The 18,111-nt window shown below is 39.0% G+C and overlaps 1 protein-coding gene across 1 annotated transcript; it reads right to left on the bottom strand.

Moving 5' to 3' along the window:
- Window positions 1-1,777: 1,777 nt before the first annotated feature.
- On the bottom strand, window positions 1,778-13,461 carry hmgcll1 (3-hydroxymethyl-3-methylglutaryl-CoA lyase like 1; the record flags this gene model as incomplete). Its single annotated transcript, XM_079229298.1, has 9 exons — window positions 1,778-2,190; window positions 2,581-2,706; window positions 9,094-9,282; window positions 9,480-9,543; window positions 10,231-10,379; window positions 10,551-10,646; window positions 11,039-11,146; window positions 11,641-11,718; window positions 13,366-13,461. The coding sequence occupies 9 exons, from the start codon at window positions 13,459-13,461 to the stop codon at window positions 2,086-2,088; spliced, it is 1,011 nt and encodes a 336-aa protein (XP_079085424.1). The 3' UTR covers window positions 1,778-2,085.
- Window positions 13,462-18,111: the final 4,650 nt, after the last annotated feature.

Consider the following 18,111-nt stretch of genomic DNA (forward strand, 5'->3'; position numbering starts at 1 on the left):
AACAGATGAATGCAGAGGAGCTCGATGGTTGGGGATGATAGTTGGTCTGCTGCTTTTGTCGCTTGGTAGTATGAACATAGCTTTAGTCTAAAATATAAATACTGCTTTAAATGTTGCTTCAAGTTTAGCACAGGTCAAATTCATCTTTATGTACATTGTAAAGTTACACATTTTTACAACTGAAGTGCAAAGGCACCAATTGTATTGATACGAATCAGGCCTCCAACATTTACATTTATGAAAGTCTTTCTTTTTGTATCGGCTTTAGCCAAGAGGTCAACACACCTGCAGTAATTTAATGCTAATCCCCAGGCTGTAAAAAAAGACCCAGATTAAAGTGCAAGGACTTTTAAACAACCTTCCCAGCTGAAAGGAAACGCACTTTGATAAATTAACAACATATTAAATCCCTCACAAGCGTGCTCGTTATTGTATATCTGCATCGTGAATTCCATTCGTCTACAAGCAGCTCTGAGCATGATGATACAAACATATCTCTGAGCATGTAAGAGACTGCACTTGAATACATAATTGTATGCAAACCTGGTGACGAGGGACAATTGGAGGTTATTATCACATGCTAATACATTCATGCAAATGTACCAGTTCTCTCACACACAATGGTGGGCCGTCAGGGCCTACTAAGCCTTCTCTGCTTGCTGGCCTAAACAGAATCACAGTTATAGCCATTTTATTATTTTATTTTATTTTATAATTAAAAGTTATATCTATTTTATAATTGAGTTGTTTTTCACAGGTAGAAAATCCACAGCCCGCCACTGCTCACACACCTATTCATTCAAGTCACATTTTTGTTAAACCTGTGTGTCCACCAAAATCCGACTATCTTTCACACATTTTAATTGGACTAAATAATTGATGGGAACAGGTGCCTGAAGTTAACAACAAAGCGAGAGAAAACAAGTAAGAAACGGAATCCTGATGAGCTGGACAGAGACAGCCACAATGGTTATTCTTTCTATATTTGGATCATCTCAATTCCCCAGCATAATGGGACATGAAAAGCCAATTACCTGATAATGACACAATACATACACCATTTATTATTTGCAATCAGGCTTTAGATTCCATTTCATTCATCGTTTAGTGTCACATTCCATTTCAATCTTCATATTTGATCATGTTTTACAGAAAGCACATTAGGATATAAACAGAAAGGAGGAAACACTCACACAAAGGATCCTCCCCGAGAGTAGCTTATGTCATGGTAAAAGCTTTTTTAGTGGCAAAAAACGATCATGGGGCACTTTTTAAATGATCTTTGGCAAACCTGAGGGCAAACACTGTTCAGAGACGACTTTTGAATTTTTATTTTTGTGGTAGATTGAAAGGTCTCTGTTTTTTTGTTGCTATTCATACGTTATCTGACTCCGGTAGGAAAAGCTGAAAAGATCTTTCAGAGTAAAGTGCATAAAGAGATATGCATATTTCAAAAGCAGGATGGACATTTTTCTGTTTATTAACAACTGCGTTGATAATAAATTGAGTTCAGCGAGTTGTCAAAACAGACTATATTCATATTTTGTGACATTACTTTATAAGGCCACTTGGAGCTACGCAAAGTAATGAAAGTGACTGACTTTTACTGAGTTTATTATATGAGTCAAATAAATATAAGAACGTTTTGAAATAGAAGTGAATAATAAAACTTTAAAAAGGCCCGTATGTGTTATCTGGACATGCATCAAAATCAAAAGCCTTCTTGATAATCAGCCTTTGTAATGTTCAACCATACAGAGCAAAGAAATAAGCCAACCAAAATATCACACAAAAAACTTGATGTTCATAATGATCCCTCGAGTAATTCAGCCTTAAAGTAATGAACAAAAAATTTGGAAATGTATTGAAAGGTAGAGAACTGAACTCAAAAGGGCTGATTTGGGAACACAAAACAGAATGTTGTGAATAAATCTTGAGATGATTTGGACAAGACGCCTGTGACTTTAATACGAGGATCAATGTACTTCAACTACAAAAGCAAAGGCAACATCTGAAGGCAGCAACAACAAGGGAAGCACTTTAAAGGGGGTCAAATATCTAAATATATTCCTTTAAGGAAACACATCACAGTGTTCTGCCTCCTGCCCGGGCAACCCTGGAGTTTGTCTCGCGCCGTAAAGCATTGCAGATGAAGTCTCCGGCCTCTATAACTTTGGGAAGGTTGACACCCTACGAAGAAAAGTATTGTAGCATTAGTTAAGATGAAATGTCTTCAAGGGGATTTTATCTTATGACAAAAAGTGTCAGCTTATAGGCAGGCTGTTCACGAATTTAAATAAATGTGTGCAACAGGTGAGAGAAAACTAAAGTGCAGTGAAAATATCCCGCCAGCAGGGGTAAGGATTGTTATACAAATTGCCCCTGAGACGGGGCACGCAACACTGTGGGCTTGTGCAAGTTGTGTAAAACCACTGATATTATAAAATAAACATTTACAGGGCAGTGTGTTTGCAGAGCGATCTGTTTATGTAAATAGGCTGTGAAAGATTGTTGAGTTAGGTTGATCTGTTGGGATTAGAGAGACATAAAATACAAAGTGCACTGTGAAGACATACTTACCGTTTCAATGCCCATGCCATGGAGCATGTAGAGGACATCCTCTGTTGAAACATTGCCAGATGAACCTTGAGCGTATGGGCAACCTCCCAGGCCAGCTACTGCAGAATCCACCACACAGACCCCCATCTGCAGAGGACACACAACAGAGACGTTCAGCCCATCCACAGAGGCTTCACCTCAGGTAAAACAAAGGTCCTTGTTCTATTGGATTGTTCTGCCCGCTGCAGCGTGCCCTGCCAGGGCTGCGGTCGTGTTTTACAGCTGTTCAGGAGAACTGTGGGCTTATGTCCTGAGGAGGGCACAGAATGTCCCGCAGTATGGCTTAGTCATCCTCTTTGTCAGCTTAAACCACTAGCACCACATAATTACATCCCTGTTTCAACAGAATATTTCATATGTTTCTGATTCTCCGGGTTACTCATGTTTTTACAGCACTACTCTACCCTTAACCATGCGGATTCACTTTCTTGCCACATTGAGGAGACGTTTTTTTTATTCAGCTGGACGGTGTCCTTTTACATTATAAATGAAATATAACAACATGCAAATAATTAGACATGTCATGAATAATTTCACTGATGACCTTGGTTACACATTATTCTGTCCTCTTGTGGTGGTGGTGCCTGTAAGAGATTTATTTTAAGGTTGTTTACATGTTTGGTTCATTGGCTGCTTACAATCAACATAGCTGTTATATTTTGTGGGAAACTTTTATGGTATTTTTTCTTCCACTGCCAACAATAGAGTCTTTCATCGGAAAATGAATGATGCGTTTTCAATATTTTTTTTCTGATTTAATACTTTTGTTGGACGGCTTAATTTACTGCTTTTGTTTTGATGTTAATGGTTTAAATAGAGTTGATTCATATAGATATATTTTACAATTCCTCAGAATGCACATAAAGAGATAAATACTGCAATTCTGGTCATTTAAGTGTCTATCCTAACCCCAAGTGTAACCTTTCTTTGTTTTCACACCAAAAAACGATGAAGCCAGAACTTCAGTTTTGCAATCATTACGGCCTAAGGTCTCGGGATGTTTTCCACATGTCCCTGGGATCGTCGTGAGAATATTAAAGATGTTTTCCAGCTTCCGTGGCAAAGCCAGATGTCAGAGGATCCCACAGTGAAACAAAAAGAACACACGGATCCCCTCAGTGGCATTGAGTCATAAAGGACCTTCACCCCAATGAAGCAGAACCAAGCGAGCTAAATTAAAAGGATCTATATTGCCTTTTTTCGAACAATGCTGCTAATTGGTTGCTTTTCCTCCAGACAAGAACCTACTTCTTTCAGGGGCCGTCTGAGCCAGCCGTAATTGCTGTTTGTGTTGGCAGGGCAAGAGGAGGAGGAGGTGGGGTGGAAGGAGGAGGAGATCTACTCCGGTGTGTGCAGAGCACGAGATTTCCAGACCTTGGGTAAGGCCAGAGCAGGATATTGTACAAGGCAGATTTTTTTGGATAGTATAAACACAGAGTTGTTATCTACCATGCCAATCCTCTCACTTTCAGCTGCTAACCGTGTAAGGCCAGGGGTCCTCAGCATACTGTTTCAGAGAGGAACAAAACGGACCTTTCAGCAGCGGGCCCTGTTCCTCTGGACACTAATCGTGCAGGAATTGGTGGTCAGCAGCTCGAGCTTGCCAATGCTCAGTTCGGTTCACACTGCCCAGAAACCAGATGTGCACTCGGTGTTAAAAAGCCATATTCAGTGAGCTGTGGCCATATAAAAACAATACATTCCTGGGTAAAGACACAGTGCATTTTCTAACTCGCATGATTTGGGATAAGCTTGTTGACATTGTACACTCCGAATGGACGAGGCTGAAGATGGACAAGCTCCCATTTTTGGTTTTCTAACTGCGTCAGAGAGAAAGGGAAAGAGAGAGCGTGCATTCACTGAAAGATATGAAGCGGTGATGCTTTACCCACTGCTACATAAACTGAGAGGCTGAAAGAAGCTGTCACAGATCCGCTGCTGACACATTTATCACCTCTTTCCAGGAACACATGCATGAGCTTGCAACGGGATATTAGAGGGCAGCTCGGAGAAATACAAAACAAACATAGATAGAATAAATAAATTACATTTTTACTGTCTAATCACATCATTCACCCTCCATATAAACTATTCATGGTTTACCTGGCTGCATGAAAGCAGAACAACCAATAACCACCGCAATCCGTCTTATTATAGAAAAGCTGTGTGGTCAGTAAAAGGTAAAGAACATTATCAAATCAAAGCATATTTTCCTTAATTATCCCCAAAAAGAAAATCTATTTGGCTAAAACGTCAGACAATTGATTAAAATATTATAAAACTACAAATTGCCATATACACAGACTTTGTTGAATGCACCTGTTGCACCCACTTTCATTTTAAATATTTAAAAAAATACCAGAAGAGTGTGTGCTTGTTGTCTTCATGCGTCCTTTGTTTGGCTTAAAAGATTATACTTTTGTTGTTGTTTGGTCTTGCATGAGTCTGTTCTGTAATTATTTATTGTGTTACTATATATTCATCATTTTATGCTGTATCCTCTTACAAACACTTTGATGCTGTTTTGTATGGTTTTTATTTAAATTGTAAAGCTTTTTCTTTTAATGTATTACATGATCCTGCCAGAGAGCTGCAGGTGAAAATTAGCCTTAATACCAATTCTACATCATATAAATGTTAATTAATTTGTGTTGACCTTGATGCATAAATAAATAAAAAGAAATGAAGCGTAAACACAATTATTTCCTTTACTGTAAAACTATAATAGTCTGCACTTGCAATGTGTTTTTTTTGTTGCTTTTCTAATCTATTCTATAAATAAAATGTACGTACAGTATATTGTAATATTTGTTTTATTTAATCAAATTGATTGTTTATTTAAACTTGTTATTAAATTTGATTATGTGGGATTTCAAAAACAGCACTTCATGTACTGTTACACCATCATATCAACATCTGACAACGATAAATCAAGGAATTACGCCATGAAGTTATAGTGTACTACTTCCTGTTCGTAAAACAAAGTCATTGACCTTGCCCAGCTTCTTGCTCGCAGACAGCTCAAGTGCGAGCACAAACAGTTTCTACTGTATTCCCCAGCTGCAGCAGTACACAATACACCAAAATTGCAGGTAAGAATAAATCATTTTCTTGCCAAGCCTGTGAAATCTAAGTACATACGTTGTCATTGTGTGACCTGCCAGGAGTAGGTTTGTAACAAAGCCCCCCGCCCCCCTCGGACCTTCTGAGAAAAAAAGAGAAAAGGTACAAAGACTGAGGAATGTCTTTATCAAGAACAAAAGAGGTGACTCAAGGCTGACAGCGCTGGGGGAATTCATTTCTCTCCCAGTTGGTGGTGTGGACTTCTGGCACACTAATGAAAAGCTATGATAAAATCTTTCATTTCCATCTTGTTTATGGGTGAGCAAATGGTAGGCAAAATATCCCCGGCTGCTATTATTTTCTGTGGCCACGGGGCAGCTGTGATGAATCATTCTAAATATGATCTGGAGGAATTTAACCGTCTCTCTGTGCTTTCTCACTCCTCCATCCAAAATCAAGGATAATTTTTGTAACATTGCCTTCTTTACACACGGCCATTGTTGAGCTGTTCTTCAGCACGATGTTGCTGCAGGGTCACAGAATAGCACGGTTGATAATCAAGAGAAATGCATAAATAAGTAAGAATTCTAAATACTGTAAATAATGTTGTCTTGTGTCCTGACAGAGATGACTGTGAATCATGTTTTAGGATTGTATCGAGAAATGTTTTGGTGCAAGAAATATTTGTTTGCGAGTATCAGGTCACAATACTATATACTGCCGTGTATTCATATCGTATATATTTACTCGACAGGAATGCAGTAAGAGAACAGTTACAGTGAGTGGAAAACACCAGCTACGTATGTGGTAACTCATTATTGTATTTACCAGTATCAACAATAAGGTGCTTTTTCTCAGTGGGAGTGTGACTCTTGTTAATTAAACATTTCCAGGTCTTAAACATAGGTCTTTGTTATAATGACTTCACCACAGTAATTATTAGGCAATTTACACACACTAAAAAGGCACAGAGCATAATTGTCTTCTGCACATGAGCTATTTAAAAGTGCTATCAAAGTTTCTCGAGTTGGGTCTGCCATTCATCACGTGCTCAGCAACAAGCGAAAAAAAGGATCATTTTCCGCCGGCCTTTAAGCACAGCATTGTCAGAGAGTTCAACAGCCAAGCGACAGATGAGTTAGGAGCCCCTCAGGGCCCTTCTATCCACCTAGCTCTCAGTGGCTTTGTCCAACAGACACTGAATAGGTGAGCCTTTGTGCTGACCCCCTCACATCTGTTGACCCACCCAGCCCCCAATGAGCTTCCTCCTCTGCAGTGACAATGTGCTCCAGAGAACCGATACAGCCATATCTGCGTTACCTCTGGTTTATGTGTGGCTTTCTGGCAGTTTTACACTCGCTACCTGCAAATCTGTGAAAAACACCCCGACAAGAGCTCCTCCACAGGGATTTACAATCTAATTACATTTTTGCGAGCTGTGTATGGAAACAGAGTTTATTACTGTAATAGTCCACACTGTTTTGTTTCCTTCACTTGTAACACATGTGCTCTGTGACAGAAGGGCCCATTGGAAATATCTTGTGTTCATTAAGATTCCAGTTTTTTTTTAGTGGACAGTTTGTGAATCATCTTGCTTTGTGGGGAGGCTGAGATCATGTTTCTTAATGCCCCTCTTCCTTGTTGACTGATGGTTCCTGTGTTTCTGTGTGTCCCATTGTGACCTGCACATTTGTTTTGTGCGTTCTTGATACTCCCCAAAACAGAGGATACATTCATAATGTCGTAAACTGACATTTTGTCATTAAAGCTCAGGCCAGATTCTGGTTTACAGTCAATTTCATAAACATTTGGACAGTGGTACATTGTTTTACACCTCATACTCCAAATTACAGTATGTAGGTAAGAAGAGAATGTCAACAGCATTTTTTAGATGTATGTTAGATGAACACTTGTATGTGTAATCTCTCAAATACTTGATATGATTTCAAATGGACAGAATAAATGGCAAAATCCAACATTTTGATGATACATTAATTTGATTTTGCCTGATTCCAGTGGAAAATAAGCATGACTTATCCTTTGCTCTTAAGAATGAAGGAAATGAAGAAAAGATGCTGTCTTTGAATGTACTGCAACTTCTGCCCCAAAAGATGTCTAAAGAGATGCATTGGGAGCATCTTAATAAAGGATTATCCCAAGCAGGCATAATGATTTATACCTCAGAAAAGATTTGTGATCTCTGCAGTTACTTAAGGAAGTTGAAAGATATCCTGGAACATGAATCATCACCTCAAATTTGCTTCCACATCTGGTTGCTCCTCTTCATGTCATCATGATTAAGAACATTGATTTATGTAAAGGCTGCATGGTCATTAATCCATAATCGGCTTGTGGTTCTCCACAATAGTGGTCATAATCATCATATGGAGATAGATGTGTATGTGAAGGACAAGATACCCAGAGAGTGCCTGCCAAAGTAAAGCTGTCAAACAACTCAACATGAGAGAATGGATCAAGTGGATGATGCATTACTGTCTTTTGCTTGAACAGAGGAGAAATATTAAAGTAAATGGGCCTCATCCTCTATCAGTGCCAGTATTTGTTTTCCTCCTTTTTCAGAGATCCAACATTACTTGAGATGCAAGTTCTCTCCTTCACTCTCATTTAAAGACGTCTGTTTGATGACTGCCAGATTTTGAGAATTTTCAAGCTCCTTCCTCTGCGTTTCCCAGAATTCACAGGTCCCTCCACCCAACTTTTGGGACAGTCTTGGAGCCGTTCCCCTTCATTTTAAGAACTTCCAGAAAAATGCCAGGTGCCTTGAGCGATTAGTAAGGCAGCACAGTCCTGCCAGAGAGAGAGCAGCACCTTGTAAACCTTTACCGCAATTTAATTTAGAAAGATGGATGGATGGCAATTAATCTGGGTTTGGGGTTGAGCTCTTATTTGTGTGTGTGTGTATTTTTAAAATTTTCTTTTGCTTTCATTGTTGATGTTTATGTCTTTATGTCTACGGGCCCTCTCAGAAATAAAATCACTCTCAGTGTGTATCCTTGAGGCTTTAAATCATTTTTAAAGAGACCTATTTGGATGTGTTCATCTTAGTTTTTACAATCATCCTTTATATAATAAAACTTCTTGAAGGACTGTGAAGGTATAGTCATTGCTTAATAAATGTATGCGTTTTTGCAAAATACGGTTAATGGTAATTTGGCTGATGTCTTGTATTTTTGTCAAAATAATTTAAGTCCATGTTTGTAAGTGTTGACTGAAATATTCTGAATCTTTTTTCAGCACTACTTCTGCTACTACAGTATTACATAAGCACACTACTTATTCTGCTACTGGTGACAGTAATAATAATGATCATGACATTATAAATCATTGTGGTCAAAAGTAGTAGAAGTAGTTCTGAGACGACTCTTCACACTCCACGTGTTGAGTTCTTACCTGAAGTGCAGTCAGGATGTTGGGCAGTGCTTGTCCATACGTGTCATGGCAGTGAACTGCTAGAGCGCTGGTCGGCACCTCGTTCATCACACTCTGCAGCATCTTACACATGGAACCTGGTGTACCAACGCCGATGGTGTCCCCCAAGGAAATCTCGTAGCAGCCCATTTCATACAACCTCTTTGCCACCTAAAGAATAGTGAAACTGTGGTAAAATGCCTTCATGAACAGGAAATCATCCAAGAAAAGAATGAACCTTAACCAATGTAATTTGACAGTACGTGTGTCTAGAAAAACTTTACTTTGTAATGTGATAACGTTTCATGAATATTTTCTCGAATGAAAGTTTCAGTAAAGATTAAAGTACAATAAGAATGTTATCTCACCTGAGAGACTTTGGAAGGTTCAATGTGTCCCTCGAGGGGGCATCCAAGGGCACACGAAACATATCTGAAAGAGGATGTTAGTGAGCATTTAAATGTGTTTATGTAACTTTTGAAAACATTTAAAGAACTATAAAAAACTGAAGAACTAAATACACTGCATTTAACAACAATTCTCAGTAACATGGAGCACTTCAAGCTGCTGATTATTCTGGCATTGTGGTTTCTGTATTCTTTGTAGGAAGAAGATTGCTGTTGTTTCTGATATGTTTTGTTATTTTCTCTGTTCATCTTTTTGTCAATGAGATGTCTCAAAGGCATACACAAAGAGTCACATGAGATTTGGTTTTCAGATTGGAGATGAGATCTTGGTGGTGATCCAGATCTTGATTTGAGCAGTTTTTGGCACTTGGAAAGGAACATTGTTTGCACCAAACCACTGATGTTTCCATGTTTTTGGATGGAGATGTTCATCTAAGATAACATGCACTACAATTGAACTATATTCAGTAACCTACCCCATTTGGTTTGTTTTAATGTCCATCTTCACTTGTCGTTCACTAAAGCATATACTGTATATAACCTAGTGAACATCTGGAAGTCTGATATAAAGCTTTCTTTAGTGCATGTGTGTTTTCTCCTTCATATAGAAACTGTAGTTCTTTCAACAGTGTTTTCATTTAGAGTAAAAAAAACACACACTAGATATGTGTTTTTTCACTCGTAGGTGAAAATTGATATCCAGAATACTAACCCACGGACTGGAATTTGTCGCTCTTTGGCAGCTTTAATGACTTCCTCAAACCGTAGCATGCTTTCATCAATAGAGCAGTTAATATTTTTTTTACTGAAGGTTTCAGACGCTGATCCAAACACTGCTACTTCAGTAGCACCAGCTGCAACCTTAAAACAGGAGAGAAAAAATAACGTGTAAAGCTGTTTTGCAAGTGTATGAATTATATGGAGAAAAAAAACTAATGTAATGTCAACAGTTAACTCAAATTAACAAGCATGGGTAAATAGCGGATTTATAGCAGCAGAAATCATAACACTGGATAGAAAATGAATGCTTACAGCATCCTGAAAGCCTTGCATGTTAGGTGTCAAAACAGGGTACCGAACATGAGGTTCTCTCTGGATTCCTCTGAGGACATCAGTGTGGTCTGCCATCTAAATCAAGGGGGGAAACGTATGATGTAGAAAAATAAACCTTTCACATCATCTGTGAATACATCATCCTGCACAAATGTTTTCGCAAGCTCGTGCAGCAGACATTCCATAATGGACAGAATTACTTTTTCATTTCACATATCTCAGTCAGTTAAATGGGTTCAAAATGGTTCATGTTTGTTCTTTTTCAGGAAGTAAATAGTGGTACAATTTATGACAGGGAATGAGAGGGTGACTATATGAAGGACTCTTAAAATACTCTTTCCCAAAGTATTTGTGGGTCCAACAAGGATGCCAGAGGAGCAGAGTTTCCTCAGTAGTTATGCAGACAAGAAAGAGAGACTAATAAATCACTCAGCACTCTTTTGCTGTGCACAAAGAAGAGTTATTACCTGCGGTACCCACTTTGAAGAGACAAAGCTGGTGGCCTCGATCACAGGCAGGCCTGTTCCTGAAAGCATGTCTATCAGCTGGATTTTCACCCCTGTCGGAACAATTTCCTGGGGAACAATGAAACTGAAACTGTCTTTCTGGATTTGATTCCACTCAAGATGGGAGGTATAACAAGCAGATTTTTTGTTGCGCCGCTTGCCATTCACATTGCTATCTATGTTCAGATGCAGAGTCTTGCACTTACTTTACTTTAAGGTTTCTCAAAATATACAATATTTCCTATAACACATTGTGGGAAATACAATTATCCCTGCATCCACTGCAATCTGTAAAACTGCATGTGTGCAATAAGTAAATGATAAAGCAGTGACACGCTAAGCATAGTATACTAAGCCAGAAGTCGTGTCATCTTTCCTATTCAATTTCAAAGAAAATGTGAAACATATGCTCCTGGCAATTATGGCACACAACCCATATGTTATTGTTTCATGTTCGGAAAATGGGGCTTTCCCTGGGGTGACCATGCATAGTACTACAAAAAAGGGTGCATATTTATGAATATAAATAAGATCTTTGACTAAAATGACGGTGTATAATTTACCTTTTCATTTTGAAGTCCATCCCTCGGTCCAACTTCAACTATTTTAACAAACTCTGGATACTCATGTCCAGTAACGGTCTGGAACAATATCAAAGAGGATAAGGAGAAGAGAACAAGGAGAACACAAGCAGTCAGTCATCCTTTTGGCAATGGATGCTCCAGGACATGTTTTTAACGTGAACAACTGTCTACTTCAAAGCCAGATGAAACCCGAGAACCAAAACACAGGCCTGTCTTGACATTAGGATGCAAACTCTGGATATGTCTCATCGAGGGAAGACTGGGACAGGCGGTGAGGGTAACTCCAGACAAACCACACGTGATTGACTGAGAATCAGGGTATTTTCCTGATCTGCACCTCATATTTCTAGAAACAAATCCTTATTGAGTTCAAACATGGGTTCCTAACAAAGATTTAAGATTATAACAATATATTTGGTTTAAGTACGCTTCTTTAACTGAGTGACATTTAAAAAACTGACTCAAAAACTGCTGCTACAATGCTATCCAGTCGATTTTGGTCCATCGAAACCAAATAAGCTAATGCTAAGGCAGCGAGCTAATGGAGTTGCAAAGGCCGAGACATGTTACCAAACGGGGCCTTCCTTCACACCCAGCGCACGTGGAGCAGCATTAGCACTCTGTTGGACTCATTTTTATGTCTACCTGACACATGCAAGTCAAATACTGATGCTTCCCTTGCCTCCGTTGTCCCCAACTTCTGAAACACTTGGCTTGCTGGTCTACACAATCTTCATGAGCCGATGTCACGGGTAACGGGAGCTATGGAGCACGTGACTGGAGTAAGCTGCTCTGTTGAGCTAACGCTACTTGTTTGTTACTTGAGTAGTTTTATTTCATTTTTAATTTTGCTCTTTTTAATTCACAGTATGTATTTGTAATGAATTTGTTGTCATAGATTAAACTACCCAACAGTATATATATTTGCCATAGTTTTAATTAATATGACAAAATGCTGCTTGCTGCTGCTGCTTCAGTAACGCTAATACTGCACATTAAGTACATTTATCTTTGGTAGTGAGCATTATTACATTTGAGTACAATTTCGAACACGTGGCTTATACTTGTAATGTAGTATTTTATACTTTTTTGAGGGGTACAATTGAAAACGAAGACTACAGGTTTTGATAAGACAGAACAGCTTGAAAGCTCAGACTCAGCCATTCAAGAAATGTGCAGTCCATAATACCAAAACAATGGACTATAAGTGACTAAAAAGCTGATGTAGGTCTACTGCAGTGAAGTGCTTCTTGAGTGATTTGATTGTAAATATTAGTCTATATTTGAATTAATACAAACTTAGTATGTGATCAGTAGTATTTCAATGGAAAGAACCACCATAGCAGCCTGTTTTTACACATGCAATAAACAAATAGCCTATTCTTCTTGTTAAATTAATATTCATTAATCCTGTTGAGGCAGCCTAATAAAGTTATACAGCACAACAAAAACGCAAGCATCTAGCCTGCATCCTTAGTCACACATATAGTATGCAATCTACCTATCTTATTTAGGGCAATGCAGTAATATGTAAAAGTAGAGAAAAATTTCCATTTAAAAGGACATTACATAAACAGCAACAAAGAGGATGCCCAGCTGCCAGCCTCAGATGACAGCGCTTATGCTGCAGTGCATCCTCTCTGTCATGATAGTCATGTGGCAGAGCATGTGCAGCAGATTAGAAACAAGAAAAACAACGCCCACCTTCTCCTCCAGCAGCCAGCGTTTCAGCCATGGGTAGTCCTGGATGAGTTGCTCATAGCTCAGGCAGTGCTTCACTGTAGTGGGTACGTTACCCATCCGGATGGCTGCTCTTCAGCCTGCTGCACCTCCGTGTCCTCCACCTGCGCAGACTGCTGCAACCACTATAGCAAATCGAAGCGAATATGCTAATGCAGAGGCCTAGCGATGATGGAGGGCCCAGCTGCATGGGGAGATGGAATTAGAGGACGGCTGCAGACGGTGATTCAGCAGTTGCCATGGCAGCCACATCCCTACTGTACTAGGGAGGGGATCAAAACAGAGGGGGATGGGGGAGAGAGAGAGAGAGAGAGAGAGAGAGAGAGAGAGAGAGAGAGGAAATGGTGTGTAGCAAATGGAGCGATATGGGAGATTAGTGCTGCACTTTAGACTGGGAATTTGGAGGAATGTTACAATATGTGCATCCATAAAGGGAAATGCAGGTGCAGGGCATAGAAAAAATATACGATAATGAAAGACGAGTTTGTACAACCGCAGTTGGACTTCAAATGATAGATAAACAGGATAAGAATTGAGTGCTTTCTTCCATTACTAAAAAGTCTTCCAGTTGATGTGTTATATCTTCGGTAAAAAGATTAGATACACATTCAACTCCCTGTTCTAATAATGGAAGGCGTCGGGGAAACAGGCTGCTTTGGTTGATCTCTTCTGACCTAAACAGTTGAAGGGTTTCCATTGCCAGACGTGCCACTGCTGCCAATGTCAACTGCATGGTGTAATAAAATCCCTTGTTAAGTCCGGGCATCATTTACCAGAGAAAGAGCCATTCTTCTGAACCCAGATGTTAACAATAGAGGGACTTAATGAAGTCCTAGCATTCAACCATCTCACCACGCTAAACTGCTCTGTGATGAGAGACCTCTACCGACCCCTTTCTCAGGGGAGGAGGGCGACTCATATGATCAGCCCTGAAAAAGCCTTTTTTGTTGTGGACTTCAAGGTTGATGGCTATCAGTTGCCACCCCCTAAAATATGTTTCACTCATTCATGGTCCTCTTTGGTACAAAAACACTATGCAGCCTACTGAAATATTTGAATTTTGAATAACTCAACTATTAAATAAAAATGGTAACACATTTCATTTAGCTTTTTACATTAAATGAAATCTCCATTATCAGTATTTCTGTTAAGCTATATTTGCCTGAAAATAATTCAATCTTAGAAACAATTTCCTGGTTTCAGTTGTTTGCAGGGCTTCAAATTATTTTCAGATGTCTGTAAATCTGTGCTTTCAATGTGCCAGAGCTCGGAAATCATGAAAGCTGCTATTTTGCAGAAGCACTTAGTTAGTGCAAACTATTTCTATAATAAGTGGGTTAACATAGCACACAGTGTTGGTTATCTGTATGTTGAACCTTTTAAATGAATATGTTGGGGAACTATATAATGTACAACAACAACAATCTGTTGTTATTCCCGTAACAAATCTAATTCATCATTTGTATTTGATCAAAAAAAGTTGCTTTCTCAATGGCTCTTTTTCAATCAATGATAACTGCATCAACCAATTAACCCTAACTGGCCTTTTAGCATCTATACTTTCAGGGAAACTCGGCAGCTACGGTTTATCTTGACAAATACCAGCTGCAGAAGGTCACTTTCAGGCCTTCAGGGGCTTTCCTGCGTATAGGAGTCAATGTAATGCAGGTGAGTGGAAACTTTAAAGTCTGAGATGGTATGTACGTAAGTGGAGGATTTGCCATTTAGAAAAAGAAAAAAATAGTACTATAGAACAGGTCATCTTCCATCTGTAAGAAAAGGAAAAATAGCATTTTTTTGTAAGATTTAAAGAAATATTCAAAGTTGGGTGCAGTTTCAAATGAGCACTGACGCTAATAGGCTTTTCCTGTAGTACATATTTATATGGTGTAAGAATAACATGTAATTTGGCCTTACTTCATCTGGGAGTTGTAGAACTTTGGCCACTTTTGATCAGTTTTTTTGAGTGTTCACAGGATGCAGGATTTGGCTTTTGTCAGTCAAATCAAATGGAGGATATTAGTATCACAAGAGCATGAACAAAGTAGCCCAGTTCCAGATCTCTGTAATCCCTGCCCACATGTTCGGTTTGTTCCGAGAAACAGAGAAAAAGAGTGTAATGAAATGAAGTGAAACAAAGCAGCCGTTTAGGGTCATTATCAGGCTACTAGCGAATAGAACAGCTGCACAAACTTGAAGATGTTTCCGACAAGGTAAACTCTGTAGAGGTACACTACTCTTTACGTTTGCTTAGATTAGGCAAACAGATACACCTCGGCAGGAAAAAGGATGTCTCGGTGCCTCCTGAGAACAATATATTTTACACATGAGGATTTGGGAGACCAAGCACATGATGAATGCCTGATAATATTAGATTAAAATCAAATGGGGCAAATGTCACAACGTGTTTCTGAACTGAAAAAGGTTGCATTCGAAATTAAGAGACGATTCTCTTTTTTGCACTAAGAAAGAAACAGATGTGAAAAACAGTTCTTTATCGAGTACAGGTTTCGGCAGGGTTTGAAAGAGCTTTAAGCTCTCAGATATATACTGAAAACAAAGTGGGTGAAAGAAAACAGGATCCAGATTAAATCAATTTTCTTCCTCCATCCGTCTTCAATTTCTCCATCATAGATTTAACTGAACTGAAACAACAAGAGAGTCCTGATGCCGAGCTAGCCCATGATCATCACCCTGGAAGCAATAATCATGATGACATAGCCTTTCTTACCCAGAGAAGATGGAAGGGTTTGTTGGATGTATAGTTAGAATAATTACACCCAGTCCTATAAAAACAGACCACTTGCTTGTGTATTTGAAACTGAATCAAATAAGACTTTCTGTACAAAAGAGCAAAGAATGAATGTATAAATAAGTTTGCCCTTGTGGAAGGAAAGGCATCACCACCCTTTCTCATGTCCATATATATTCAACTATGTACCAAGAGAAAAAAATGACCACAAACACTTTTTTAAATAAAATGTAAAGCCCTGTTAAATATAGCTGCCTACCTTACAGTTTCTTCAGGAAGGCTAGCCGCTCTGAGCCAACTTTCCACAGCTCTCCTTAGAGACAGCATGTGTGTTAAAGATTATCCTCACAGTAATCACACCACAGAGCGTCCTGCGGCTTTCAGTCACAAAAGCCACTGACCTGTGTGTTGTGTCCACATATGATCAAGACTGTTGAGCATCAATAGATGAAATGCGATATCCCTGGCTCTGTACATGTGGCCTCATGTAATGCTGTGGCACCCGCCTGTTGAGAACGATGGATATTAGATACAGTGAGCAGAAAAAACTCCTCAGCAGTTATTAATCAGTTGGCTGTAATACAACCATGTCATTCATGCATTCTGCTTTACAGTCTTCATTTTTTTTCTTCACAATGCTCTAGTTAACCCCACTTTGTCACAGATACATTCAAGCGGATGTTTCTAAGCAGCCAGATATTTATCGTGCAGATATTTATATTGTACCGCAGAGGACTTCATGCCTGGATTACTGCTCCAACTGGATCGTAAAGTATAGAGATTTCCTTCAGTTTATCCCAATCCTTGGTGGGAGAAATTGAATTTCACAGCAAAATTTACAACAGCCAGAATGCACATGAACTGGGTTATGTGATGGCTGTTGACATCTCTATTTGCACTCTAAATTGGTCCAGTAGCATGTTTAATTCATTATTCCTATGGTGTTGCAAGACGATGACAGGAAAGTTAAAATTGGTAAAGTCACAAGCATCTTTGTCGAAGGCCGAGGATCATTGTTTTATTACGAGTCAATAGTTTCAGTACAGATCCAACCACTTGTTTTCAAACCTTACTTTTTTGAGACTGACAACACCAAACACAGCGTATGATCCTACCTGTCTCCCGATGATACATACAGTGTAATGTGCAGTTAAGACCGGACATACCTGAAATTACCTTCAGATCGTGCCAAATATTGCGTTGAATAATGGACATGCATAATGTTAGAGGCTGTCAAGTACCATCCAAGAGCTATTGAATCAAGCAGTTCATTGAACTCATTGAAAGATGTGTCATTGTCTTTGTGTAATCAGCTGGAGAGGTCACTAAGACATAGTGCTCAGCAAACTATAACCTCCAATCTACAGTATGAATACTAGATACCTTTAAGTGTCTTATATAGGGATGATGATTAACTCAGACTTAAAGACTTGGACAGTGCTTTCACTGATCAGCAGGTTTTAATAGAAAGGGTTTACCCTTATAGATTGAATTGTGCTTTTTTGTGTCTTGCATTTGTTCTCTATCATTTTCTTACTTCATAATTGTGTCCAGATATGCCCCGATTATTCTGATGTACCCTATTTTGCAACATTTTAAACATCAGTTTGGAAGCTCGGTGATGCAGTAAATCAGCACGATTAGTACAGGATAGAGACATCCTTGGCCACAGAAACAGGTTTTATCCTGCGCAAATGCTTTGGTTTGTATTTTTCCATTAAAACGTTTTACTTTTTTCATTTTATGCGATCTTTGACGTAATCGACAATTGATGGGTGACAGGAGGACATAACTAAGCTGCACAAAAAGAAGAGAGGAGACATTGTTAGCACATCATGTCAGAAGATTTTATTTCTACTGAGACAAAAGTAATGTTTTCTGGATTCTCATGGAAAATATCTTTCTTAAATGCTGCATGCAATAGAAAAAAAGAGTAGTCAAACTTGGACTCACTTTAA

The sequence above is a fragment of the Taurulus bubalis genome (genome assembly GCF_910589615.1).
Source record: "Taurulus bubalis genome assembly, chromosome: 14".
Classification (NCBI taxonomy): domain Eukaryota; kingdom Metazoa; phylum Chordata; class Actinopteri; order Perciformes; family Cottidae; genus Taurulus; species Taurulus bubalis.